At 49.9% G+C, this 27232-nt stretch overlaps 1 protein-coding gene across 1 annotated transcript in view; it reads right to left on the minus strand.

Annotated features, from left to right (window-relative positions):
- KCNK12 (potassium two pore domain channel subfamily K member 12) overlaps positions 1-9501 on the minus strand; it is a 42056-nt gene extending 32555 nt beyond the window's left edge. Inside the window, exon 1 of the mRNA XM_028517316.2 lies at positions 7831-9501. Within this exon, the coding sequence (XP_028373117.1) occupies positions 7831-8221 (391 nt within the window). The 5' untranslated portion in view covers positions 8222-9501. The remainder of the gene's footprint in view (positions 1-7830) is intronic.
- Between the last annotated feature and the right edge of the window lie 17731 nt (positions 9502-27232).

Below are 27232 nucleotides of genomic sequence, written 5' to 3' on the forward strand. Positions count from 1 at the left end.
GTTTCCCCCCTGTGCTGTGAGGCGGTACAGGGCTCACCGACCGGCTTAGTGCAGTTCTGAGCGGCTAGTGCTTATTGAGGGCTGGCCAGGCACTGCACATGGATTAGCTCATTTAGTCCTTAGAGTTACCCCCTGGGGCAGGAGCCACTGTCACCCTCACTTTGCAGAAGACACTCCGGGGAGGGTAGGTGCACCCTCTTACCAAGAACACATGGCTTGTAAGTGGCAGAGTTGGGACTGGAATCCAAGCCCAGGGAGGAGGTGACACTCACAGACAGGGTCCTGAACATCCTCCAACAAAACCACAAGCGGATGGCAGAGGAAGCCTAGATTCCCCTGAAGGAGATCTAAACTTGGTGGCTGGCTGGGGAAGGGCAGGGTTTAGGATAGAACCTCTAGGGCCAGGGCCTGACAGCAGCAGGAGCAACCAGGAGCGGCCTGGGCTGCGGCCACCCTCTCCCACACCTGCCCTGTGCTGTGCAAAGGCTTTTCTTGGCCCCATGGAAAGTCTTATGCCTTCATAAGACCCTCAAGACTCTCTCCTTCCCAACCTTCCCTGCATAAAGGTCCTGCCACTGCCCGGGGTGAGGTCAGAGGCCAAGACTGCCCAATGTGCTCACCTCAGCTCCCCCATCTCCCCACTGCCCACATCCTGGTTTGCTGGCTGGCAGCCCCTGTCCCAGCCCTGGATCCTGAGAAAGTCGGTGGGGCTGGGCAGAAGCGACGGGTGGCCAGACGACTGAGGGAGCCCAGGGTGGGGGGCGACCACAGGGACACAATGGCCTTTGCTCTGTCTCTCAGCTCCTCTAAATCTGAGGCAGATACACAATGGCAAGGAGAGTCCCACTGCAGTTGACAGGGTGGCGGGGGCACTGGTCTCCACCTCCAAACAAACCTGAGGCTCTGCCACTGCCTTAAGATGAAGCAGGAGCGTTTCCCTGGAGGACACACCTCCAAGGCACTGACTTGCTGCTCCTCAGGTGCCCCACCTACTATCTACGAGCTCCTCCCCTTTCTCCTGGGTGTCTATGCCCACCCCTGCTGGGACACCTGGAACCTGCTCAGAAGAACCATGGCTGCGTCTAGTTCAGGACACTCTTCCAGGGCAGAGTGAGAGCTCAAACCTTGAGGTCAAGGACCTCAGAATCCACACAGGGAAGTTCTGGGTAAGATTCCGATTGCAGCAAATGCCCCTCTGACTTGCTATGTAACCTTGGGCAACCTCTCCTCTTCTCTGAATCTCATGTAAAACGAGGAACAAAGCTAAGTTAGGCTTTTCAGATTGGTCTTGGAGGATCTCTACTGCTCCTCAGAGAAGCCTTTGGGGAATATGCGGCATCTCGGGGGAGAACCTGGTAGGCAGGGCTCTGGCCCGTACCCCCAGCCAGAGCAGCTCTGCTCCCCTGTTTTCTCAGTGGGCCACGTGCTGGCTTTTGTTGGCAAAATGGCTCAGTGGTGTCTAACCTTTTGGCGTCTCTGGGCCACACTGGAAGAAGAAGAGTTGTCTTGGGCCACACATTAAATACATTGTGACATGTAATCAAACACAAAATCTCAATAATGTCTTAAGTGAATTTACCATTTTGTGTTGGGCTGCATTCATAGCCACTCTGAACCACATGCGGCCCACGGGCCGCAGGTTGGACACCCCTGGTTGAAATGCCCGGGGACATTTCTGGAGGATTCCTACAGCAACCAGGTGCTATCCAGGTGGGATATTCTAGGAGTAGATCTTTGTTCCATTGGGCACAATTCTGGGCTCTTCCAGGCTGGGGCACCTGGGCACTGTCAGGACCTCGGGGACAATGCTTTCCCTCAGTTGGCTTGACCCAGGAGTGGGGGGCAGATTAACCTGGAAGCACAGGTGACAGGAGGAAAGAGGGTCTTGGTAGCCTTCTCTCTCAGTTTCGATGGCCTGGAAGCTGTTCCAGTCCGCTGCTCCTTCCTGCCCTTCTCCACTCATCCAAAACTCCCCGAATGAAGCGGCTCTCATCGGAGCACGGAAGGCCGAGGACGCTGAAGGCACAGCCTTGCTGAGGACGGAGTGGAATGAGGGGCGGCTCAGCCCCTGGCGCTGAGGGCAGTCCTGGAGAGAACCAAGTGGATCTGTGGCCTGTTTCCCTGAAACATTTGGCTGGGTATCTGCCCAGTCTCCGGTAGGCTTTGTAGAGGTACAGGCTCTGGCGGAGAGAGACCAGGAAGTCCCTCACTTCAAAGGGGCCGGCCACAAGAGTTATGAAGGCAGCAGTATCCTTTGACTCAGCAATTTTCCTGCTGGGAATTCAACCCAAGGAGGCAATACGGAAAGAAAAGACCATCTGCATAAAGATGATCACGGTGGCGTTACTAAAAATAGCTCCAAGGGAACCGCCCAGCTCCGCAGCAGTAGGGGTAGTAAATTATAGAACATCAACCAAATGGAATATGTATTATGCACCCACTAAAATTAGTATGTGAAGGCTATGTGGAAACATGGGAACGTTGATGATGATTTTAACAACTCAGGGCCCTGGCCGAGTAGCTCAATTGGTTAGAGCATCACCCCAATCTCCGGCCAGAGAACATATAAGAATTAACCAATGGCTGTATAAATATGTGGAACACCAAACTGATGTTTCTCTCTCTCTAAACATCAATACATTTTTTAAAAAATCTCCCATTAAAAAGGTTTTAACAACTTGGTACAGATCAGTTCGTCGCCTCCCCTTTTCCTACAGAAGGTATGCCAGACAACTGCAGGGGAGCCTGCAGAGATGAAGAGCGGGCTGGGGAAGCTGGGCCATGAGTGGCTTGTTGTCTCACTCAGTGAACACATAATGACCGGGTGTTTACTTTGTGCCGGGTCCAGTGCAGGGCGCTGAGGATGGAGCAACGAATGAGAATGCATTTCCTGCTCTATCTACAGCTTCAACTCAAACACTACAGGTTTTTTTTTTTTTCCTAAATGTCCTTCTAAGTTGTCATAGCATCACTTTTCAGTAAAAAAATAGTTGATGAGGGAAATAAGCCAGGGAAGGTGCTCCTCTCCTTCTGGGCAATGTGTTTCCATCCTGAACCACTTCCAGCTGGATTACATACATGTTAGAATGAAGTCCATTGTAAATGTGGTAGTGACATTTTGGTCTCATAATGTTTCTTTTGAAGCAAAAATATATTTAAAAATCCATGTTTTTTGTTTTTGTTTTTTAAAAAGGAGGCCTTGGTGGTGTGGCTCAGTGGATTGAGTGCTGGCCTGCAAACCAGAGGGTCACTGGTTCGATTCCCAGTCAGGGCACATGCCTGGGCTGCAGGCCAGGTCCCCAGTTGGGGGTATGTGAGAGGCAATTGATCAATGTATCTCTTGCACATTGATGTTTCTCTCCCTCTCTTTTTCCCTCCCTACCCCTCTCCCTAAAAATAAATAAATAAAATCTTTTTTTTTTTAAAAAGGGAAAAAGTTAGGACTTGTTACTAATTTCACAGTTGAATAATTAAGTGTGCCTAATTCTGAAAGTAGCAAGCTAAATTATTCAGTGCCGAAAGTGACAAGTCTCATACCTACACCATCCCGTCTATAGAGCCATGGTTTTAGCTTTATAGCTGAAATATGCTGCCAGAAAACCTAATAAAAGGAAGCAAAAAGATTTCTGTTTATATCGAGCTGCCATTTGAAAAGGACTTAAATATGTTCTTCCCTATGTGTAAATCTGACAGCAGTTGCATAATTAAAACCCCACTGGAGAGTTTCCTTTTAATCTTTTCAAAGTAAGCCAATATAACATCCTTTAGGATGTCAAGTGATGGATTAATACTCTTCAGATTGTTTAACTATCTTTGAGCAAGAGCACTGCCTCCAAGAATATTGCTTAGTACTAAAAGGACACAAGCCGCCATCTTTATCCTCAGGTGTTCATATGGTCACAGGCACACAGTCAAGGACATGCCAAGGGCCACACGTGCATCTATGATCACTTACTTACACTTTCTTTGGATTTTGTGAAATGAGGGATGAACAAATGGATACCTTCCTATTAAAGTAAACTTGATTTTGACCCCTTGGGAATACGTGACCTGGCGTAAGTGGGAGAAATAATATTACTCAGGATTCTGGCTCTGTGTAAGTAATCAATATGAATGATTAGACCGCAAAGTTGATTTTTATTCTGCTTGAGCTATTCAGATTAACTTTCTATATAGTCTTAGCTACTGGTGAACAATCACTGGCAAATGTTTGCATTGGGTCTGTGCCATGTGGACACCCACATTGTCTCCTCAACTGCAAATGGCCTAGTTCTGGACACGGAACCCCGTTCACGCCAAATGCCAGGACAAACACTCCATCTCATCACGATGTTCCCTCTAACCCTTGGTACACACAGCCATTCCTGAACTTTTCTTCTGGGTCTCCCTCTAGACAAAGGCCCGTTTCTGCCCCTTCTTTCCCTCCCCTAAACACACACACACACCCCATTATTAAATACTTCATCTCAAAAAAGAATGTACCCACCAATTATATGCATGAAGATGGTAGAACAAACACTGCATAACTTGGATTCTGCATCCAGCTAAACATATAATGAACTGTGACTGAAGACAGGTCCCTTAAGATTCTGAGCCACATGGAATTGGGCAGAAGGTCCCCCTTTCCCTGTTCTAATCATCTTTAGTAAGGGAAGCCGAGATATGCTGCCCAGAAATGCTGCACTCCAATGGCCCACACTGGCGTGTGCTTTCACTTCTGCCTTATAGAATAAGCTTTCTCTCTTCAAAACCTAGCGCCGGACCTGACATGCACAATTCATTTTTATGCCATGAATAAAGGACGGGTTTTTATACTAAAGTCCAGATGAATCACTTAGCGGGCCCTATACAACACACACACACACAAAGTTCACACTGCTGCATGGACCATTCGCACTGTGATATTCACTGATCAGATATAACTGAGTGCATGCTAATTTTCCTCTTCACCGGGTGAGGTAGCAGATAGAGACTCCTGATGCCCATTTTGGACTTAGTTTTGGCTCCCTGAGCTGCTGAATCCATAAAAGCACCAGAATAGTAATTATTGTGTTTGAAGATGCAGGGCATTTAAGGGGAAGGAACTATGTAAGCAGAAGAGAAGCTAACATAAGTAGGTCTTTACTTAAATCTCATCCAAGTACACTTTGCAAAAGAAGGCTGAAATGACAATCGTGCTATCTGGGATTCAGCAGAACCCATCTGACCAGTTGGAACCACTGCCCCAGACCATGACAGGAGGTGGACAGCAGAGACCCTGCTGCTCCAGCTGCCACCTTGGCACCCTGCAAGGGACTAGCTCCGTGCAGAGCTGTCCACAGGCTGGCTCTGTTCCCCGAGTGCAGCTCCTCTCAGAGATTAATGTTTTCGGTAGCTGATTTTGGAAAACAATGTGTTGGGTCATTCGTAACACAGCCACATGCTTCAGTGTAGTCCTCCTACACTGCTTGCCGACATCCAAAAACACAAATCAAGCAAGAGAACATAGTTCTTTTCCGCTTGACTGAGGAACAGCCATTCCTGCCAGTAGATTAAAGGCTGGGGCTTGGAACAATTTGCCAACGCACTGACTTGATTTTTGTGCAAAGAGCTGAGAGAAGCTTTAGAAGCTATGGCTGGGCAATGAATGAACAAAATGATGGGAGCTCATCAAAGAGGCACAGAGATGACAGGTCACTGGAATGGGGTCCCGTCTGCATGAACTCACGGCCCACAGGGGAAGAGGACACTGCTAACCCCTTTTCCTTTGTCACTGGGAGAGAGAAGCTGTGGCCTTCCAATATGTGCACAGGTGTGCATCTAGGTGGAAGAGAGCAAAAAGGTGTGTTTACAAAAGGAAGAGCCCAAGTCAATAATGAGCTATGAACACATGATGTCATCCTTCAGGACTAAACATCCTTAGTACTTTTAAAGCACTTAAAAAAAAAACCCCTCTAGTTGCTATGGCAACTTGATGCAGCTCTTCAAAGGGGATTTTTTGAGGGGGTCATTTTATATCTTCAATCACCATAACAACATGATATAGCTTTTAAAGGGTATTTTAATCCAATTTGTGCTTTGGAATTGGGCCACATTTGCCTTTTTTAAATTTAAGGCAATCAGATCAAGCATGACACATTAAAAATCATTGAAGCAAAGGAAGCCCCTTAGTAAACTGTACACACACACTCAGAGAGACATCTCTAGCTGCCCATACCCTGCACATGGACACCGTCTTGCTCTCGGCCTCCCAGCAGCCATGTGTGACGGCTCACGCGGGTCAGTTAGTCCATGCCCCTGTCTCTAAGCTGGCCTACCAAGCCAGAGCAGAACCCACCCATGGAAGGTGTGTCTATGAAATCCCTCACTCCTCAGCCCAGTGAGTCCAGCCCCCTTCTCCAAAACTGCCACCAGACTTGGGGTGGCTAGAAGTCCGAACGGCTGAGTGCCTTCTCTCACCCTGGGACTCCAAACAGGAGTGGATGGGACACTCACAAAATGTTGCCAAAGTGAAAGAATCTTGTGTTTATTCTGCAGGCTGTACAGTAACTGGGGAGGGGGCCTGTTTCCTGTGACACCCACGGCCCAGGGAGAAATGGGGATGTGGAAAGTGGGTGAGCAGAGAAGGGAGGGTAGGGGTGAAATGGGGAGCAGTGGTGATTCTAGGATCTCTAGGGAAGAGGCTCAGAGGAGGGGGGAGGGGAGTAGTGGGGCGAGGAGCTTCAAGGAGTATTTACAAAGCATTTTTTTGTAAGGTTGTGAAACCATGAGCCGTTTACACCAAAAACAGACGGGTTGATGGAAAGTATAGAAATACCCCCACCCGGCCCAAGTTACCCCTTGGTGCCACTATAGGTTGGGAAAAATGGCAAGGTAACAAGGAAGAGAGGCCGGGAAATTGGAGGGGAAGGCGATGTGGAGGAGGGGGAGAAAACCAAGGGGCGACCAGGACAGGAGCAGCTGCAGTCCCGGCCTCCAAGTCTTACCAGCTTTTCTTTGAAGAGGGGCCCATGTAGACTCCAGGAGAAGCAGGTGGGAAGGGAATCTAGGAAAGAGAATCTGGGGAAAATGGTCGCACTCCCTCAGGTAAAAGGGCTACGAGGGGCTTCCGACCTGCAGCCTGAGGGTCGCATGCATCCCAAGATGGCTCTGAATTCGGCCCAACGCAAAATTGTTAATTTACTTAAAACATTATGAGTTTTTTTGTGATTAAATGTCGCAATGTATTTAATGTGTGGCCCAAGACAACAACTCTTCTAGTGTGGCCCAGAGGCACCAAAAGGTTGGACACCCCAGGAAGAGGATGCTGAGGGAGAATGCATGCAAAAAATTTTAAAAGGAGCCGTAAGAACAGATAAAAAACGCCCTGAGTGGAGAGAAGAGGCTTTCCAAATCGATTGTGTGAGGAAACTGAGGCCCAGGGGGCGTGAGAAATAGGAGGGAAGCAGAAGGCCCTTGACAAATCTGCTCACAAGTCCTTTCACAGAGGAAAAAGCTGAGTCGCCCAGAGGTTCAGTCCTGGGGCTGGCAAGTGCGGGAGCGCAGACGGCCCCCAGGTCTGCCCAGCGCCCGGGTGAGGGTTCTCCCCATTTGGCGACACCGCCAGGTGAGTCACCGCTGGGTAAGCACCAGGAATGGGCCTCTCTGATCACTTCTCGCACTGAATACCAGTTAAGAAAGAGAAGGGGCCGGAGGAGGGAGACCGCGAAGAGGAGAGGGAAGGACGAAAGTGGGCAATGGGGTATTAAAAGAGAAGGTAGCAGATGGACGCGGACCCAGCTACCCAACAACGAAAAGGGCGCCAGGTGAAAGGCTCGGAGAGGAAGCGCGCGCGCGGGGCGTGCCGCTCACCTATGGTGGATACCACGGTGCCCACGAAGTAGAAGGCGCCAGGAAAGTCCCAGCGCGGGCGCAGCGCGTCGGCTCGGACGCCGGCGGCCAGCGCGGCCTCGTAGTGCCGGAGGAAGGCGCGCAGCTCCGGCTCCGCCACTCCGTGCGCCGCGCTGAAGTTGCGCAGCGTGGCGCCCCAGCGCGCCCGCGCCTCCGCCTCGCCGGGGCTCTCCAGCGCTGAGAAGACTGTGGCGCCCGCCACCAGGTAGAGGCCGATGAGCGCCGCCAGTAGCACGAAGCGCCCCGTGTCCTCGTTGAGGTGCGAGCGGCGGCAGCAGCAGCAACAGCAGGAGGGGCGCGGCAGGCGGCGGCGGCAGCGGCGGGGCGGGGGCCGGGGGCTGCGGGAGGACATGGTCCGGAGCTCAGCCCCGGGGCCGGGGCGGCGCTCGTGGCCCGGGCCGCGACATCCCCCCCGCGGGAGCAGAAACGTGAGGATGGTGGCCAGTGGTCGGGGGCGCCGCGGAGCCCCGCACCGCCTCCCCCGAACGGCGGGGCGCCTCCACCTCCTACTCGGCGCTCAGGCCGCACACGGCTCCCGCGGCCCTTCCAGCGCCCGGACTGGGGCGCTTCTCTCCGTGCCCCGACGCCTCGCCGGCTCCCGCGGCTCGCCACTCGCCGCCCTCGGGCGCGGGGGTCTGCAGCTAGGCCCCTGCCGCCCAGTGGCCCGCGTCCGCGGGGCCCCGGGCCTCATACTCCTGTCCAGTCAGGCCGCGGGCTGCGGGCGGGCGGGCTGTGAGCCGGGGCGCCTAGGACTGGGACTGGGCAGCAGGGCACGAACAGAGCCCCTGGGGGCGTCCCATGAGGGGCTCCAGAGTTGGCAGCTTGCAGGCGCAGGCTGCGCGGGCAGTCCAGCTCCCGCCCCCGGGCCTGAGCTAGCGGCGTCGGCTTCGGAGCCTCAGAAGCGAGCTGAGTCCGGGGAAGCGCACTCGTTCCAGCTCCAGCGGGAGAGCCGCCGGGCACGGAGAGGCGGAGTCACCAGCGCCCGGGGCGGGGAGTTGGAGTGGGGGTGGGGGGAGTCGGGAAGGGAGGAAAGGAGTGGGGAGCTGGGCTGCCGCTACGCCTCCCGCCTCCCAGTCGTCCCGGATCCACTAATGCGGGCATCGAAGCAGGCGTCGGGATGTGGGGCTTGCTACCACCCCGCCAGGGAACCCGGTCCGGCCCCTCACTGCGCCTCTGCTCCAGAATCCTTCCCTTATCTCCAAGCTGCAGCCAAACTTTGCTCAATTTGATGGCGCCCTCGGGTCTCAGGGGCTGGGGGCCGCCAGACTCGCGTCTCCTGGCACCGGGTTCTCGGGCTCCGATCCGAAGTTTAACTTCCCACTCGCTCGCTTCTTCCTGGATCCATCCGCAGTGCTAGGTCTCGGAGAGTTCCTTTGAGGAAATTGTCCTGCTTTGGAAGGAGTGGGGGTGATCCCGCTTGGGAAGGCGTCGGGGCGACAGGAACGAGGGCGTCTCCACCCCCTCCACTGAACGGGGCGCCGGCGTCAGCACCGCGGACAGCGCATCGGTGCGGCAGCAGCCGCGGGGCGGGCGACTCTAGGGCTGCGGGGGCCGCGGCGCAGGGCGAGGCCAGTCAGCCGGCTGCGCTGAGCTCCCCAAACGCTCTCTTTCCCTTTCCACCTCCTGCGTCTCCCTCCAATCGGGAGCAGGTGCGGTCACTGAAGCCGCGCGCTGACAGGGCGGGGATGCTGCGGTACAGCGACAGGGGAGGAGTCAAGAGCCGGTGGGGACTGAGGTGCCACGGGAGGAGGAAGCGTCCAGGCCCACCCTGCTGTTTGGATCTCCTCTCGCCACCCCAGCTCCCCGAACCCAGCAGCTCAGGGTCGGGGAGTCTGGATAGGAACGTGGACGCGGCAGGTTTGGTGGAGGAGGTGTAGGGGGAACTCATTCACTGGCTCCCGCCCACCCCCCAGCCCCAGCGCGCGCGTGCAGGTGTGTGGGTGGGTACGCTCTTGAGCGGGGGCGGGGGGGGGGTAGTGATCGTCGCCCCCCCACACCCTGCTGCCACCGGGAAACCTGCGGGTACTCCGCGCTCTTGCAAGAGCTTTTCTGCTGGTGGATCGCAGGCTGGGCCACCAGGTTCTACGGTGAGGTATGCCCTTGGTACAGACGGAACGCCGTCCTCTTCCGGAAGCCAGCCCCCTTCTCCGTCTCTTCCCCTTCCACAGGACAGGGGGACCCTGATGATGCTGAGACGACATAGATGACAAAATAAATGGTGACTGCTTAGATATCCTGGGTGGGTGAAGTGCGGCAAAATGCAGTCCTGGCCTCCCGCGCCAAATACCTGGTTGTCTGGCCTCCACCGTAGAGCACTCAAGCTAAGATCCACCCAAAGTGGCCACACAGCGACAGTCCCCTAAGGCTCAGGGTGCTCGAAGTGGCCCCTGAACAAGCGCCCACCACTCACTGGGCCCTCTGACCCCATGCCCCGAGTGCAGACAGCGGGGTTGAGACAGGAGCGGTCTCAGAGTTGAAAGGCATCTGACTTGGGATGTTGATTTTCCCAAACCAGGACACATTGGAGTCTTGGGTCATCTTAGAAATGCTTTTCCAATTTGTAGATGGAGCCAGCTGCAGTCTCTCTGTGTTAGGGAGGGGACAGATGGGGAGAGATCCAGCGCCACCATACTCGGAACTAGCCTTCTGGGCACTGGGTGGCATGTGGCTAGTTTTGCAACGATCTTCTTAGGAAGGGGCAGGGGAACATTTGTGTGAGGGAGAGAACATCCCATCCATGGTGGGAATCTTATACAAGCACGAATTCTTGCCATTGCAGACTATTGTTGTTATTGTCAAATGTACTTCTCTCTCTCTCTCTCTCCCTCCCTCCTCCTCCCCAAGACTTTGCCTCCCCTAGGCTCTCCACTGGTGTCACGCCCCTGCTCCCCCGTCCATACGTACCCTCATCTCTTCAAGCTCCTGCAGCAGGGAGGATAGCCCAGCCATGGACCTCCGAGGCCGGATTCCACCTGACTAGTCAAGCTCTGACAGAAGCCCTGAGAAGTGTCATTCCAGGAGTTTGCTCTGGAATCTCCAGAAGGGCACTGCCAGACCTCTCAGTGGCTTTCTTTGCCCAGACTCCCAGGGCAGGGACAGAGTGCTCCGCTGCAGTGTTCTGTGCCTCTGGGCCATCTCCTTGCCCAGCTGGCAGAGGGCCTTCCTGTCTTCTCCCCCAGCTTGTTATTCTAGGCTGATTAGCAGCAAACCCCTGGCATCAATCTCCACTCTGAATGACTGAATGAATTTTTATAATAGCAAAATGATGAGTTCCCTGCACATAGGCATAGGTCCTTTGGGGAATCAGCCCCATGATGAATGACACTTTTGTCCACTGAATCAATATTTAAGTCACCGAATTCCAGCTGGCTATCCTTAATGTCTTTGCTTCAGCCCTGAATCGCTAGTATAGCTTTCTGAGGATAGGGGCTTACTCTCTCAGTTCTCTCCACTCATAGGTCCGTCCTGCCGGCACCTGCCTGTCACTGCTGTGACCATGCCTGTTTGATCTGATCATATGACGGATGTCCCTGGGCCACAGTCTCCAATGGCTCTTCCAAAGCGATACAAAATTCAGTCTTTAAACCCTTGAGGTGGTGATTCCCAACAAATCACTGCCTCCTATCATCCCCACATACTGCACACTCAGCCCAATCAGCAGCCCTTTGCTTCTGTCGTGGCCCCTGCTGGAGTGCCATCTTCTTTCCTCTCTCTAGCTCTTCACACACACGGCTCGGCTTAGGTTAGAGCTTTTTGCCAGTACACCTTTTCTTTCTTTTTTTAAATCCTCACTCAGGGATATGCTTATTGATTTTAGAGAAAGAGGAAGGGAGGGGGAGAGAAGGAGAGAAACATTGATGCGAGAAACATCAACTGGTTGCCTCTCCTATGCTCCCCACCTGGGGACCAAACCCACAGTCAAGGCATGTGCCCTCACTGGGCATCAAACCCTCGACCTTTCAGTTTATGGGACGATGTTCCAACAACCAGCTGAGCCACACTGGCCAGGGCTAAACTTTTCTTTGTAGGATATTTTGACCCAATCACTTTGATGCGATCATTGCCACCCTAAGATCATTTCATTTGATTCTGCCATGCCCTCAAATACTCAAGCACTTCAGACATGACACGTAAGTAGTTACAGCCTTTTCCTCTCTCTCTCCTATGAAAGAAAACACAATGGCAGGAGTCTTAACCAGGAAAAAAGTAAAGTCAGATGCAATCAACTGGCAATTCTATCCTAGAAATATACCCCAAATAAGTCAAAATACACATCACACAAAAACTTATACATGGATATGGATGTTCATTGCAATGTTATTCATAAGTATACTATTCTTGGTATATTTCCAAATATATTTCCAAATATATTTCCAAATATATTTCCAAATATAGTCGGAGTCTTAACCAGGAAAAATGTAAAGTCAGATGCAATCACCTCTTGGTATATTTCCAAATAATTAAAGAATAGATATTTATTGAGAACTTATCAGGTAAAAAAAGTGTGCTATAAATTGTGTGTGTATGTGTTGTGTGTGTGTGTGTGTGTGTGTGTGTGTGTGTGTGTAGCTCTGCTCTTCCTGCAAGAGCTTAAAGTCTGGTTGAGGAGACCAGACACACATCTATGAAGCAGCATGAACTATGACATAACAAAAACACTCAGGAGCTGACTGTGTGGAGCTGATCGTGAGAGGTCAGAGAACGGCATCTGTGGTGGGGGCTGTGGGAGTCAGGAGCAGCTGCAGGCCAAAGGCAGGTGTCAGTTGGTCCTGAAGGCATGACAAAGTTCAAATGGGCTGGAAGAGAGAAGGAATATCCCAGCGAGAAGAACTGACGTGGGTGCAAATGTAGAAGCATGTTGTGTTCAAGTGACTGTGGCAGCCACCCCTCAAGTGACTGTGGCAGCCACCCCTCAAGTGAGGGGTGTGGGTGAGAGGAGAGGGAAGAGTTCTGGCTTTTGTGACCCATGACCTCACGGGCTGGCCTCTCAGCCTCTCAATATGACTTCAGTGCATGCAACCATGTGATACCCAGTATGCTTTTGGCTTACTTTTTTATTTAATATTATAGGTTGTTCAAAAATATCTCAATTAAAACATATTTGTCGAGCACATACTATGGGCCAAGAATGGTTCCAGGTACCTGGGATTGAGTCTTCATCATGGATCTTACATTATTTTAATATGTAGAGAGAGTATTATTTGCTGGTATAGTGCCTTTCCAGGGGAAGTTTTAGCTAAATTTCACATTGTAGTTATCCCTGGATTTTTTTATGTTCCTTCTCTTCTTTCCTCTCCCCTGTATTTTTTCTCATTACTCTTCCCTTCCCCATGAAAGTATCAGTAAATGTTTGGGTTTGGCTTCTCAGTGAGACTGCTGGTTCCCACTCAAATCCATTCTCCATCTCTATTTCAGCAACAGAACACCCATGTCATTTGGGGTGTCAATGTGCCCAGTTAAAAGACTCCATTTTCCAGCCTGCCTTGTACTTAGGTGAGACTGTGTTTTTAAGTTCTGGTAAAATATTAGGTGGGACCTCCAGGAAGGCTGTGTAAAGGAGGCTAATTCCACAGGAAGAGGTGCCCTTTTGCCCTTTTACCACTTCTCCTTCCTCAGTCATGCTTACTAGAATATGGATGTGATGGCTGGGGCTCCAGCTATCACATTTTGAACCATGAGGTGACTTTGAAGATGCAAGCCACATTGTGGAGAAGCAGGATGATGAAATGAGCTTGAGTAACAGAGGAAAGCCTGTCTCTAGTCTTCTTTTATGGAGGAAAGTTAACCTTGATGTGTTTAATCCATTGTTGCCCAATCTCTTTCATTAGTATCCCAAATATTCAGAAGTCCCAACTTAAAATCAGTCTGTGATAAGAATTCAGACCTTCACATGTTGTGCGACAGGCCTGCTCCTTCATGTATTTCAATTTCTCCCTCTCATTCCCCAACACCGCCCCCCTTCTCTCTCGGGTGTCTGTGCCCTGTGGTCTCATTACGGTTGACTTTCCTGTGAAGTCTTTTTTTCCTCCCCACCTGATCCTTCCATATTCTTGCATTTGGGAGAACCGAAATGTCAGCAACTTTTGAAATTTGAAAACACTAGGTTACCAGAAATACAAGCACAAACAAAGCAGAAGGGGAGGGCACAAAGAGAAAGATGCTTTGGGGTTGCCAGCTAATATCTCCTTGTTCAAATGAGTCAGAGGTCTAAGAATATTGCACTGGTCTTTGGGATTAGAGCCTTCGTTTTAGCTAGGCAACTCGAAGAAAGAGGGTGGAGCCCAAGAGGAGAAAGGAACGGAAGGCGGCATCGGAGGCCAGGCAGTTTTTGGAAGCAATTGTTCTTTTAACCAGACCATTCTTCACATTATTAACTTGTCTATGGGTTGTGAAACATGTGCAAAGACAAGAGAGTTGTTCATTAGACAAAAATTAAATCTCCTATGCTGAAGATGGATCACAGCACAGATTACATTCAACTTAAAGGATTGACAGGGAAATGAGTCAACTGTTTCCCTTGCTAATAGCCCAGAAATGAGCCTTGGTGGGTAGGGAGATTGGAGGAGGGATGAGATGGGGCTGGTGTCCAGAGAGGTGGGATTAATAGAGTGTGGGGATGGGGTGGGGAAATAGTCTTGAAGATGCTTTTCCAGGTGTTATGTCAGCCAGTAGGGCTTTCTCGGGGAAGCGGTGTTCCCTGTGGGAGAAGGTCTGCTCTGGAGATGAACATTTGAGTGTGGTCAGTCTGCCTTTATTTCTCCCTCTTCCTTCCCTTCCCTTCCCTTCCCTTCCCTTCCCTTCCCTTCCCTTCCCTTCCCTTCCCTTCCCTTCCCTTCCCTTCCCTTCCCTTCCCTTCCCTTCCCTTCCCTTCCCTTCCCTTCCCTTCCTCCCTCCTTCCATCCCTTTCTTCCTTCCACCTATGCAACACATATTTCTAAACATTTACCCTGTGCCAGGCAATATTCTATTAAGGATTCTGACTCATTACAGGTTGCCTTTATTTTAGGATGGAGCAGGAAGGAGGGTGGGAGTGCCTCGAGGGCAGTTGGAATAGCAGATAGGGAAGCTTAGGCCCAGAGAGGCCATTAGAACTAATGACAACTTCTGTGCATTTGCAATATTTTCTTTCTTTCTTTCTTTTTTCTCTTTCTTTCTTTCTTTCTTTCTTTCTTTCTTTTTTTCTTTCCTTCTTTTTTTTTTTTTTTTGCATTTGCATTTGCATCTTCACCAACCCAAATGCCCACTGGATTGGCTGGGCTTGAAGTGGACTGTGTTCTATTTCCATGTGGTTCTGGGCCTCTGCATCCAAGTTTCCTGGGGCTCCCACGAATATGCAGTGCCTAGGGCCCCAGCCCAGACCTGCAGAAGCTCAGTATATGGGCTCTGGTCCTGGGAACTTGCAGGCTCAGCAGACTTCCCGGACGAGTCTCCTGTTCTGTGGCATTTGTGGGCTTGGGCCCTTGGATCAATTAAAATGGGCCTTATAGGGTTACAGTCTGAAAAAATACTTAGCCATATCCCAGAGTCACGAGGAAAGGTAAAAGAAATACAAAACGAGGTCCAGGGCCAGTTTACCACTCACTTGCTATGAGACCTTGGCTAGTCACCCTCCTTCACGCCACCTGTGAGCTATTGCTTGAGCCTGACACACCGGCCAATATCCCCTTCTTTGCCGCAGAATCACAATTATGACCAGGTGACCTGGACGCTCAGCTCAGGGACAATGAGGTGATATCATTAAAAACCTTTCTTTGAATGACTCTACAAGATTTCTCTTCAGAGTTTGAAGAAAATTCCATTTCTGTTCCAGACTCTCTTGCCCTGCTGTCATGGGGTTTCCTGGAGGCCTCAGAACCCGGGGCTTTGGCTCTCCCAGGAGCATACCCGTGAACTCCTGGCTGTGTTATCTCCAGGGCCGCAGAGGAGGGCGGCCTGCAGCCCCAGAGAGGGAGCCTGTCCTCTCAGGGGCGGTGTGCAGACCCTTCTGTTTCAACATTTAGCCACTCAAGCCCTTGCAGTAGAACAACTGAGATTTGTCAGGCAGAGAAATGAGGGAGGAGGAAACATGGAGAAGGGAGGGACTAGGTCCAGATAGGATTGCCAGAAAGTTCCAACCTCTTCCCCACTTGTTGAACAGGGAGGAAAGTGCTGAATAAATGCCCTCTTGCAGGTTGATTACCCTCTGGGAGGTGTTTTCTCATTATATGAGTCCTCATTATGTTGTATGTAGAGAGCATAACACCTGAGAGTAATAAGCCAGTGACGCACAGACTGGATTCACCCAGGGAACTGTGGCTGCCCTTGACATTTCTCATAAGCAGATTTTAGCAGGAGAAAAGCCCAGGCGGGGGTGGGGCAGGCCCCCATGAAAATGCCAAGATTCTGTGACTCTTTCCTCTTCCCACTGCCCCTAACAGAAACTATATCTCACAGGGTTCATTTGCTCATTTTTCCCCCCAACAAGTACTATATAGGGCATCCATTACACGCCAGGTATGCTGCTAGGTGCTGGCTGCAGGAGCCAAATTGTTCCTGCTTTCACAGAGCTTCAGGCCACTGGGGAATCAAAAATCAAAGTAAATGAAAAACAAACATATGACAATAGCTATGAGAGAGAACTGCATAGTTCTGTGAAAATGTGTATCAGGGGAGTTGCCAAGACAGGGCCAAGACGTGCAGACATTGACCAGCCAGGGGGTTTGTGAGTGCCAGAGAGAAGCCATGCAGAGGGAACAGCATATGCAAAGGCCTCTTGGCAGAAGGAAAGAACTGAAGAAGGCCACTGTGGTGGCTTAGGAGGCCAGGCAGAGGCCCCAGCATGCAGGGCTTTAGAAGTCCTAACAAGAATGCCTAGGAAAAAGGGGAAGCCCCTGTGCTCCAAGCTGAGGGTGCTGGATTTAAAGGTGTCCTCTGATTCTCCCAAGGAAAATCTTGGTCCAGAGATCTGATTCCTCCCTCTCACTAGCTACATTTAAGCAGACACTCAATTCCTGTCTACTCCACCTTAGAGATTGCTCTCAAGTGGACATTCTTCTCCCTAAGCCCACCACCACTGCCTCAGTGGGAGTCCCAGCCTTCCCTCCCCCTGGACTATTGCAGTTCAGGCTTCTCCACCTGAGAATCTTCCCTCTGCAACCCACCCTCCATGATGGCTTCCTTCCTGAAATGTACACCTGGCCTCTTCCTGGCTTGTGCACCTCCGGTGGCTCCCCGGAGCCTGGAGGAGCAACCCCAGTCTCTTGGAGCAGCCCGTAAAGCTCTGTTCTTCCTGAGCTAACCTACCTGCTAGTCCCCCTTGTCTCCTTACTCCCCAGCATCCCCCTACTCCCCTGTAGACCAGATGCTATAGACCAAAGGAACTCCTTGGCCTCCCACAAACACACATGTACCAACACTTTGCTGTTTCCTCTTCCTGGAATGCCATTCCTTCTGCACTGGAAACTCACTTGTCTTTGTCAACATAGCCACACTCTGCCAGACACCATCAAATCCCCCAGGCAGGGAAATTCTGCTGCTACAGCTCCTCCCTGGCTAGGGAGAGCCAGCCTCTCTGGGGCAAATGCTCCTATACTCTCTGGCCCATGATGGATGCTCAAGAAATGATGGGAGCCAAGTCCACATGTTATATGATTCCATTCATATGCAATGTTCAGAACGAGCAAATCCATAGGAGATAGAAAACAGATTAGTGATTGCCAGGGCTGGAGGAGAAGGGAATTGTGAGATATGAGATTTCATTCTGGGGTAATGGGAATGTTCTGGAATTAGTGGTGATGGTTGTACAACACTGTGAACACACTAAAGAATACTGAGTTGCACACTTTAAAATGGCAGATTTTATGTTACATGAATTTTAACTCAACAAAAATTTTTATAAAAGAAATGATGAAAAGATGAATGAATTACAAAAGCCTTTTTTTATTTTCTAATTTTCTTTTACCCCATATCTTTCCCCCATTCCCCACCTACTTTCCATTGGCAACCATTTTAATTTAAATGATAGAATTTATCCACTCATAGACCACATCTGAATTATAATAAAGTACCAATTAGTAGCTCCAGATCATTGGGGTTTGACTCTTTGGTGGTTTGTCTTTCTCCCACTCATGGAGAAACTGTGAAGGGGGAGAAGCTATCTTGTCCTGGTGTGTCATCTTCCATACACCCATCATCCGCCTTGCTAAAGACCAAACTTGGACTGCTATCAATAGTAAAAGTCATCATTAGGATTGTTTGAAGTTAGACTATGATTAAAATAAATTTCCAAAGCCCTTCATCCCATGGGCTCATTGGTTCATCATGAGAACCTTCTGGGGAGGGGCATCCTTTTGGTGGAGAGAGAAACATGTGCCCTTATTGCCCAGGGAGTGGCCTAGAGGACTGAGCTGAGTTCTTCTGAACTGTTGGTTATTTCTGCTCAACTTTTCTTTAAATGTGTGGGTTTTATTTGCTACTCCTGTACTTGCCACTTGGATTGTACTTGTCACTCTAGAGCCAACATTCCTGGGAACATGGGAAAACACTAGAAGGTACTGACATTGAAGAGATCACTGGGGCCACTTCAGCAGAAAACGACAGAGATGAGCCCCAATGAACGAGGTTTCTGGTGTTGACTCCACTTCTTACGACTGACTCAAGTTCTCATCTTCAGCCCCAAGAGGCCTATGAGACACACCGTTAAGTGGAAATTACAGCCACCCCCTAATCCCACGATCTGATAAACATTCTTGTGATCACAGAATTCTCAGCTGAGAAACTTAAGATGTGATTTTCAAAAGTGGATTGGGGAACCAGTTAATCTATGAAAAGTTTTGTAGATAGTCCCCATGGATTAATAAGGAAATCCTGCCCTGACTGGTGTGGCTCAGTGGGTTGGGTGTCATCCCTCAAACTGAAAGGTCTCAGGTTCAGTTCTGGGTCCCCGCTGCAGGGGCAGTGGAGGTAGTGAGTGCAAGAGGCAACCAATCAATGTTTCTCTTTTTCTCCCTCCCCACCTTCTAAAAATAAATAAAATCTTTTTAAAAAGCAAGGAAGTCTCCACTTACATTACAAAAGAGAATTTCAACCATATTGCAGACAAATTATGTGACTCATTTGTTACAGGTTAGCATTTTCTTAGCACGTACTAAAGTGCAAGTACTACTCTAAACGCTTTAGGTAGATTAATGCATTTAGTTCTCACAACAACCCTGTAAAGTAGATATTACTATTGCCCTCATTTAATAGATGAGGAAATTGAGGCACAAAGAGGTTAGGTAATTTGCCCGGGGCTGCAAAACTAGCAAATGGCTAAACTGGAATTTGAAACCAGGCAGCCTGGCTCCAGAGTCCATAGACAAATGAGGCCCACAGCGCTGCGGTTGATGGGACAGTCCATCAATGTGAACGCGCGGTTTTGGCTGGCAGTACCGGTGGAGGACACACAGCACAGGGAAGTAAATGTGCGTTTAACAGCTCTCACAGGAAGTTAATTTGTAAAACGCGTTCCGTTGTGCGGTTTGCATTTTTCTCCCAGAGAGGAAACAGTCTGTGTGGACTATTTTCATATGTTTGTGAGCTGACCTGATGGGCCAGCTTAAAGGTTGGGAGCTGGCTGGGGATGGAGTGAAGGTCGGTGGGCTGGGCTGGGTGAAGGAGGTGGGTCAGCCTCCTTATTCAGCTCCGCCCCCTCCCCGCCCCCATGCAACTAAGCACTCTCCAAGACTATATTCTTCATCTGCCTCCTGTCCTTTCCTCCCGCACGCTAGACGCCTCCCACTTCACAGAAAGACTGCAGATCAGCTCCCTTGTCCTCTAGTGAGAAGTGTCCTGTTTCTAAGGCAAAGAGCTAGACAGTGATGGTTAATTAAAATTTCAAGTAGGCAGTGGCTTCCTTGGTCTCCTGAAGAGAGGGTCAGCACTAATTGTTTTAAAAGAGCATTGTAGAGAGCCTGCAAGGCAGTTGGATGCTTGCCTGACTTGGGCCCAGAAAAGGGCCTGGTACCCACCTTCTCCCTGCCGCAGCGCTACTCCCACATCCTTACTTCCCGGGGAAGGCGCTGAAATTCCTGCCTTTTACACGCTGTGGGTGTTGGCTAGGGAATGAGGGGTGGAGTGGGGGTGAGGGGACGGCTTCCGGACCCCTGGGCAGCTCCTGCCCTAAGATCCCAAGCTCTGTGAGAAAAGCCCTTTAGGACAGCTATGTGGCTTTTGAGCCGTGTGGCTCCCTCCTTTCCTGGGAGACACTCAGACTCTCATCTCTAAAGCCATGGGCATCTCCCCCACAGACACACCCTTCCCTGCAGAAGGCGGTCCAGGGCAGGCACACAGTGTCGACAGAAAGGACTCACTTTTGATTGTTTCATTGACTGAGTGTGGCAGTGTCAGGAGTGGGCATGTGTGCAGGAAGCCCCTGCCCCAGCACTAGCTTTATCCCTCTGGCCTCCAAAGAGTCTGCCGCGTGCAGAGCAGGTTAAAGACACAGAGAAGGTGAAATTCTGTGTGCGTGTGTGAAGGGGAAGGGACTGGGGATATCCATTCTCGCGTCCAATGCAGGCTCCTCTCTGCAGTCTCCCTGCTCTCTGTCCTTCAGGCCAGGGATGTGGACTGACCAGGGCCAATTGGGTCTCTACTAAGAGGAAAGAGATAGCAGGGTCCACCAGAAACTTCCTTCTCATTCTCCAGGGAGTCAGGGGTCTGCCCCGTGGAGACCCCTCAATCGTGCCAACCAGGAGTCCATGTCGTCCTTTCGCAAAGACAAAACAGACAGCCTCCTGTGCAGTGTGGATGAAGACTTAGGAAAGGTGCCACCCTCAATATTTTTATTTTTTGTGCCTGATATCCCATCATCAGCAGTTCTCACTGTTGGGTTTCGATGGTTTAAATGCTTATGGAAAGAGGAGAGTGTTACTGTTACAGGGTGCAGCCAAGAGGGGGGACCCCAAATAGGCATTTGAAATGGGGTCCAGAACTTAAGGTGTCCAGGAGATTTTAAGATGTCTTCACCCCCATTCCCCAGGTGTGGGCTGGGGGAAGGGACACATGGAGCAGGGCCTTTGAAAGCTGTTTCTCATAGCAACAGCCTTGCAGCTAACCTCCGGTGTGGTCATTTAACATATCTATAGCCTTTGGCTGGTAGCTTAGTTATGTTAAATAGCTATGGTTATGCTCAGAGCCAGGGGAATGGAAGTAACTTCCCCACCAAGATGTGATTGGGGGCAGGTCCCCCAAGCTACAGCGCCTGCGTGGGAGCTTGGAGAAGATTAGCTCCAGGACATGGGGCCACACATGCCCAGACTCATGATGGCAGCCCAGTAAAGCTGGAAGGGTATGAGTTCTGGCATGTGAAGCCAAGTGTGGGAGGAGTTGGAAATGGGGCTGCAGAAGAAGATTGGTGCGGGGATTTAAACCCAGACAGGGCAGCCATTGAAGAGAGAACCACGCGGCCTGGACAGAGTGGGGACTCTCCCTTCCCGGAGCCCTGAGAGGGGGAGAACCATGTGCAGCCCTAAGAGGGAGAACCACATGGCCTGGACAGAGTGGAGACTCCCGCAGCCTTGAGAGAGAGGGAGAACCTTGCGGCTGTGGAAGCGCAGAGAGGATCACAGCCCTGAGAGAGAGAACCTTGCGGCCTTAACAGAGTGGAGACTCCTGTAGCCTTGGGAAAGAGGACCACGTGCCTTTGCCAGGGTGGGGACCCCCACAGCTTTAGAAGGGGGAGCCACCACCTGGTTTTAGCAGAGATCCCGGCGACTCAGCTGAGGGTGCCGGGAACCGAGGGAGGTCTCCCAGTCGAGATGGAGTACTAACTGGGAATAACCAGAGGACTGTCTGAGCCATGGACTTCTATTTCCTTTCCTGAGATACGGTACTCTGGACTAGGCAAAGGGGGAAGGAAGGAAGGACTGTGTCTGTTTGTGGGTGTTTTAAGGGACTTTGGGATTTTGGTGAAGATATTAGGTCACTACTTTAAGTTTGTATAGCATTAAATAAACATTTCCTTTCCTTTTCACAAATCTCTGGCATTGAGAGACGTCTTTCCTCTGGCGGCAGACGTAACAGACCTGGGGGCTTCTTTCAATAATAGTATATTGTCCCAGGCCCCCCTTGTTTGTTCTGTAACATTACTCTTGAAGACCCCTCTCCTACCATTGAAATCCCCCCAGGAGAGAAAGGGCCTGGGGTGACACAAATCTCCCCCTCCCCCAGGCCTGGAGCAGGGTGGGGCGGGGGTCGCTCAGTCGGGGCAGGTGGGTAGAAGACTGGTGTTCTTGACTTCCCTATTCTGCTGTGAGCTGTGCAGCAGTGAGTGAAGGAGCGAAAGGCAGGGAGAAGTGGTAGGCTCGTTGTGAGTGGCTGCTGTGAAGTTTAATTCAATTCAGTCTGGAGGGCTTATTGAATCAATGTTGGGAAAACACAGTGCTCTCCTGGGAAGAGAGGTGTTTGGTATAAATAGAAGGTATTATCACTGCGAGGCAACTGGGGGACGTCGTGTTGCTCAGCACAGCTGACGGCAGTCAAGAGCCCCAGCCGTGGGCTGCTGGGGTGAGAGAAACCTGCTTTCATTCGCTTGTCCCGGGAGAAGGAGCCCTTCCTCCCTTTGGGGGTCACCATCAGGGTGACCTGAGCAGACCCAGCACCCTCCCCGGGGGCTTGGCCCCTTCTCTGCTGGGCACACTGTGCCACCTGCATTCTCAGGGGGTGCTTGGTAGGGTCCTGGCCCTGCCCGTGACCTGGCAGGAATCAGAGATCACCGCTCTGCACTCAGACTCTGTACCAGGGCTGTGCTTCCCCTGACACCACTCTGTCCTGTTTATAAGATGGCTTCATCGAGATACAATCCACACACCATGCAACTCACTGATTTCAGTTTGTGGTTCAGTGTTCTCTGGTGTATTTACAGATACATACAACCATCACCACAATTTTAAAACATTTTATCACCCCCAAAAGAAACGCTATACCTTTCAGCTTCCACCCACCCCAGCCCCCATCTTCCCACCAACACAACCCCACACTAAGCAACAACGCTATGTCTTATCTCCACAGATTTACCTAATCCGGGCGTTTCGTACGAATGGAATTGTATAATATGTGGTCTGTGCGTCTGGCTTTCTTCGCTTGGCATGATTTTTTAGAGGTTCACCTGTGCTGTAGCGTGTGTTAGTGCCTCATCCCTGTTTATAGCCAAATAGTATCCATTGTAGGGTACACTGCGTTTTGTTTATTAATTTACCAATTGATGGACATTTAGGTTGTTGCTACCTTTTGGCTATTATGAGTGATTTTTTTGTGTACATATGTTTTCACTTTTCTTGGAAATATATCTAGGTGTGGAATTACTGGGTCACATGGTAACTTCAGGTTTAATTGCTTGGGGAACCCCACCTTGTCCTTAATAGCTGTTGTCAAATAACTGATTTAAGGAGGACCGGATAGGCAACCATTCCAGAACACTCACTGAGCTTTTCCTGTGTGCCGAGCACTGCTCTGGAAGCTGGGGAAACAGCACTGAGCAGAGGTCAGGCAGCCGGGTAGCTTTGCCTCGGTGAGGACTTTGGCTTTTACTTTGAATGAAATGCAGACAAGTTGGAGTCCCCCCCTCAAAAAAAGATGTATTGAGGTATAATCTACAAATAACAAGCTGTGCACTTACAAAGTGTGCAATGTCACAACATCTAACATGTATATTTATCCATGAAATAGTCACCACAAGATAATGAACATCATCCCCCAAAGTTCCCTTGTGCCCCTTTGTCATTCCTCCCTCCCTCCCTTCCTCTCCACCTACCCCCAGGCTACCACTGATCCAACTACAAATTAGCCTCATTTTCTAGAATGAAACCGTGTGCTCTTTTTAGTGTGGCCTTCTTTCACTTAGCATAATTATTTTGAGGTTTATGTGTATTGTTGCTTGTGCTAATAGTTTATTCCTTTTTTCCCGCTGGATTTGTATGGATTGTCCATTGTATGGATGCATGACAATGTGTTAATCATCCCCAGCTGGTGGACACTTGGGGTATTTCCAGTTTGGAGCTCTTATAAATAAGGCTGCTCTAAATATATATGCACATATATAAGTCTTTGAATGGACATATGCTTTGGTATCTCTGGAGTAAATACCTAGGAGTGGGCTGGATCATATGGCTTAACTTACGAGCAACAAGCTGCTTTCTAAAGTGATTGTACCATTCCCTACGCTCTCACCAGCAGTGCATGAGAGTCCAGTCACTCCACTTCCTTTCCAGCACGTGGAACAGGCGGTCTTTTTAATTTTACCCATTCTGATAGGTACGCAATGGTATCTCATTGTGATTTGAATGTGCATTTCTCAATGATCAGTGATGTTGAGCATCTTTTTATGTGTTTATTTGCCATCTATCTCTTCTTTGGAGAAGCATCTGTCTAAATCTTTTACCAATTAAAAATGGGTTGCTTGTTTTCTTACTATTGAATTTTGAGAATTCATCATATATATACTTTCTCAAATATATGATTTATAAATATTTTCTCCTAAGCTGTGGCTTACCTTTTCACTCTTTTAAGTGTCTTTCAAACTGAAGAAATTTCTAATTTTGATGAAGTATCATTCATCAGTTTCTTTCTTTTTCGAGTCATGCTTTTGGTATCCTATCTTAGGAAACTTTGTCTAACTTGAGGCACAGGATTTTTTCCCCTGTTTTCTTCTCCAATGCTTATAGCTTAAGACTTGACATTTAAGTCTGTGATTAATGTTGAGTTGTATTTTTTATATGATGAGGAATATGGATTGAAGTTCATTCTTTTGAGACATTAATTGAAAAGACTATTCTTTTTCCTCCGCATTGCCTTTGCACCTTTGTTAAAAATCACTTGTCCATATACATTTGCGTTTATTTCTGGACTTTCTATTCTGTGCTGTTGGGAACTGCCCTGCCTGGTATCAGAAGCTGTAACTCCTGCCAAGGCTAAGGCTGAGGGAGTGGCCTTGGACTGTACGCCAGCAAGGAGACAAAAGCTTATCTCCCTGGTAGGAGCGCTGCTTCTGCTGCTTCATTCATAACTGAACCCCAATGCTTGGTCGGTTAGCCAATGATGCGTAAGATTCCCCATGGGGGGAATGATCTAAGACAGGCATGATCACGTGGGAGGCCCCAAAGAAAGGACTTTGGGGGCTACAGCAAAACGGGGTGATGGACCCTCGCTCCTCGGCTTTGACATAGCCTGAGGCCTCATCGTCTGGGAGAAAATCTCCTTATCCCTTGGCTGCCTTACTTCCCTTGCTCCACCTAAGCCTGGAACAATGACAGGGTGGTGCAACTCTGTGCTGAAAAGGGCGAGTTCCCTGGGTGATCAGGCCTAAGAAAGAATATGTAAACTCCTGTGAAACCTGCTTTGTTTAGAATGCTCTCAGTTGAATGATAAGGGTCCAAGGAAGAAGTAAATTTTTTCTTTAAAGTTTTACAGCTCTTTGACCCTGACTCAAAATAGGCCCTCAGACTTCCTTGTTATCTATTGTTTGATCCTTTCTTCCCAGCAATGTTTAATGAGCTTTTACCTGAATTCTTATGCAAATGAAACCAATAAAAAGCCTCTCCAGAGGGGGAATGAGGCACTCCCCACCTGAGGCGTGACCCTGCTGTTCCTATTCCCCCACAGGACCTGGTTGTCTCTGTGTATGTTTTTAGCATGTTTCGATGAGCATCCGAAGCCAAGATGGATAATGCCTGCCGGTATCCTCCACACTGTGCCATTGATCTGTTTGTCTATTTTTATGGTAATACCACCCTGTCTGGATTCACTTTACAGTGAATTTGAAGTCAGGCAATGTTCCTCCAGGTTTTTAAAGCTGTTTTCAGTCATTCCATGTAATTTTTTAGAATCAGCCTGTCAGTTTCTACAGAAGAACCTCCTAGAATTTTGACTGGAATTTCACTGACCCTCTGGGAAAATTCAGGAGATCTGACATCTTGCCAGTGCTGAGTCCTGTGAGCCGGAAACACAGAACACCCCTCCCTTTGCTTAGGTCTCCGGTTGCTCTCAGCAGTGTTTTGTAGTTCACTGTGTCCAGGTCTCTGCAGGGTGCCTGTGCTCTCACATATCTTCACATAGCATGCTCAGCTACTAGGGGAGCTCCAGATCTGTAGCAATTGTTTTTCTGGCTGACTCATAGAGCAAAACGCCTCCTGGGGCCACTTGCTGGGAATAAACATGTGGCATCAGCAAATGCCCACTTTCTCTGCCAGAGAGCACCCTGTGGCTGCCGCCTGGGGATTGATGAGGCTTTCTGGCTGCCATCCTGCAGAACTGCGAGCTCAGCCTAAGTTCCTTGGAGCTTCATACCCAGCCCAAGCCCGGCACTGAAATGCACAGAAGCAGGGTTGAGCCTGTCTTGCAGAAAGCCGCTCCTTCCTCACACTCAGCTCGGTGCACATCTTTCCTGACACACACTCATCATCTCAGATCTGCATATGTCCACTGAATCATTTTCTTGGAGACTACTCTAAGTTTTTCCAGGAAAACACCCACAAATGAGAAATAGCCAGATCGGTGCTGTTGATGCCAAAAGCCAAGAAATAGTGGTGTCAGGGTGAGTTTGGAGCTTAGAAGAACTTCTGTGAATTCTTCCACTGGGTGTTTCTAAGATTAGTCCGTTCCCCTCACCCAGGCTCCATCACCTCATGCTGGGTTAAAGCCATAGATGCCAGGCTGGCCTCTTTGCCTCTAGACTCTCAACAGCAAGTAATTTCTGCATGGGGTGAGCCAGATTTATCCTTATACATCATTATATGCATCAAACTGATCTCCTGCTCAAGAACCATCTGTGACTCTCCAGTGCCCTCATGATGAGGTCCAAAGTCTTTGGCCCAGTATTTAAGGAACCCCAACATCTGATCCTTCCCTGTGTGCCCCAAATACTCTGTTCCAGCTAGACTAGTCTTACTGGCCCCAGCATGCTCCCACCTCTAAGCCTTTGCTCCTGTGTGCCCAGTCCTGCCCATCCCTACACTCAGCTGCTCAAATCTCCTTAAAGATCAGCAGACAGGGGCTGCCTCCATCACCCAGCTGCAGGCCCTGCTCAGCCTTCTGCAGGCAAGTTCTCGGCATTTCAGTGTCAGTACCTTCCCACACACCTGCTCTGCCGGGCTCAGGCGTGCACCTGCTCCGAGGCTGTGCCGCCCTGGACTGGGGTTTTCCTGCTTGTGAAGCTGGAAGAGGCACTCCTCAGCTGCTTGAATTCTCCTCCTACTCTCTTTTGATTCCTCAACTTCCATGTGGAAAGTGTCACCCACAGATGTGAAGGCTGATTACCTTTAAGTCTGGGGCTGGTGCTAGTACAGACACAGTGACTAGATCCTGGTTTGAATGGCTGCCGAGGGCCCCCAAAGGCCTTTTGGAGAGCATT

The sequence above is a fragment of the Phyllostomus discolor genome, chromosome 6, assembly GCF_004126475.2.
Source record: "Phyllostomus discolor isolate MPI-MPIP mPhyDis1 chromosome 6, mPhyDis1.pri.v3, whole genome shotgun sequence".
Classification (NCBI taxonomy): Eukaryota; Metazoa; Chordata; class Mammalia; order Chiroptera; family Phyllostomidae; genus Phyllostomus; species Phyllostomus discolor.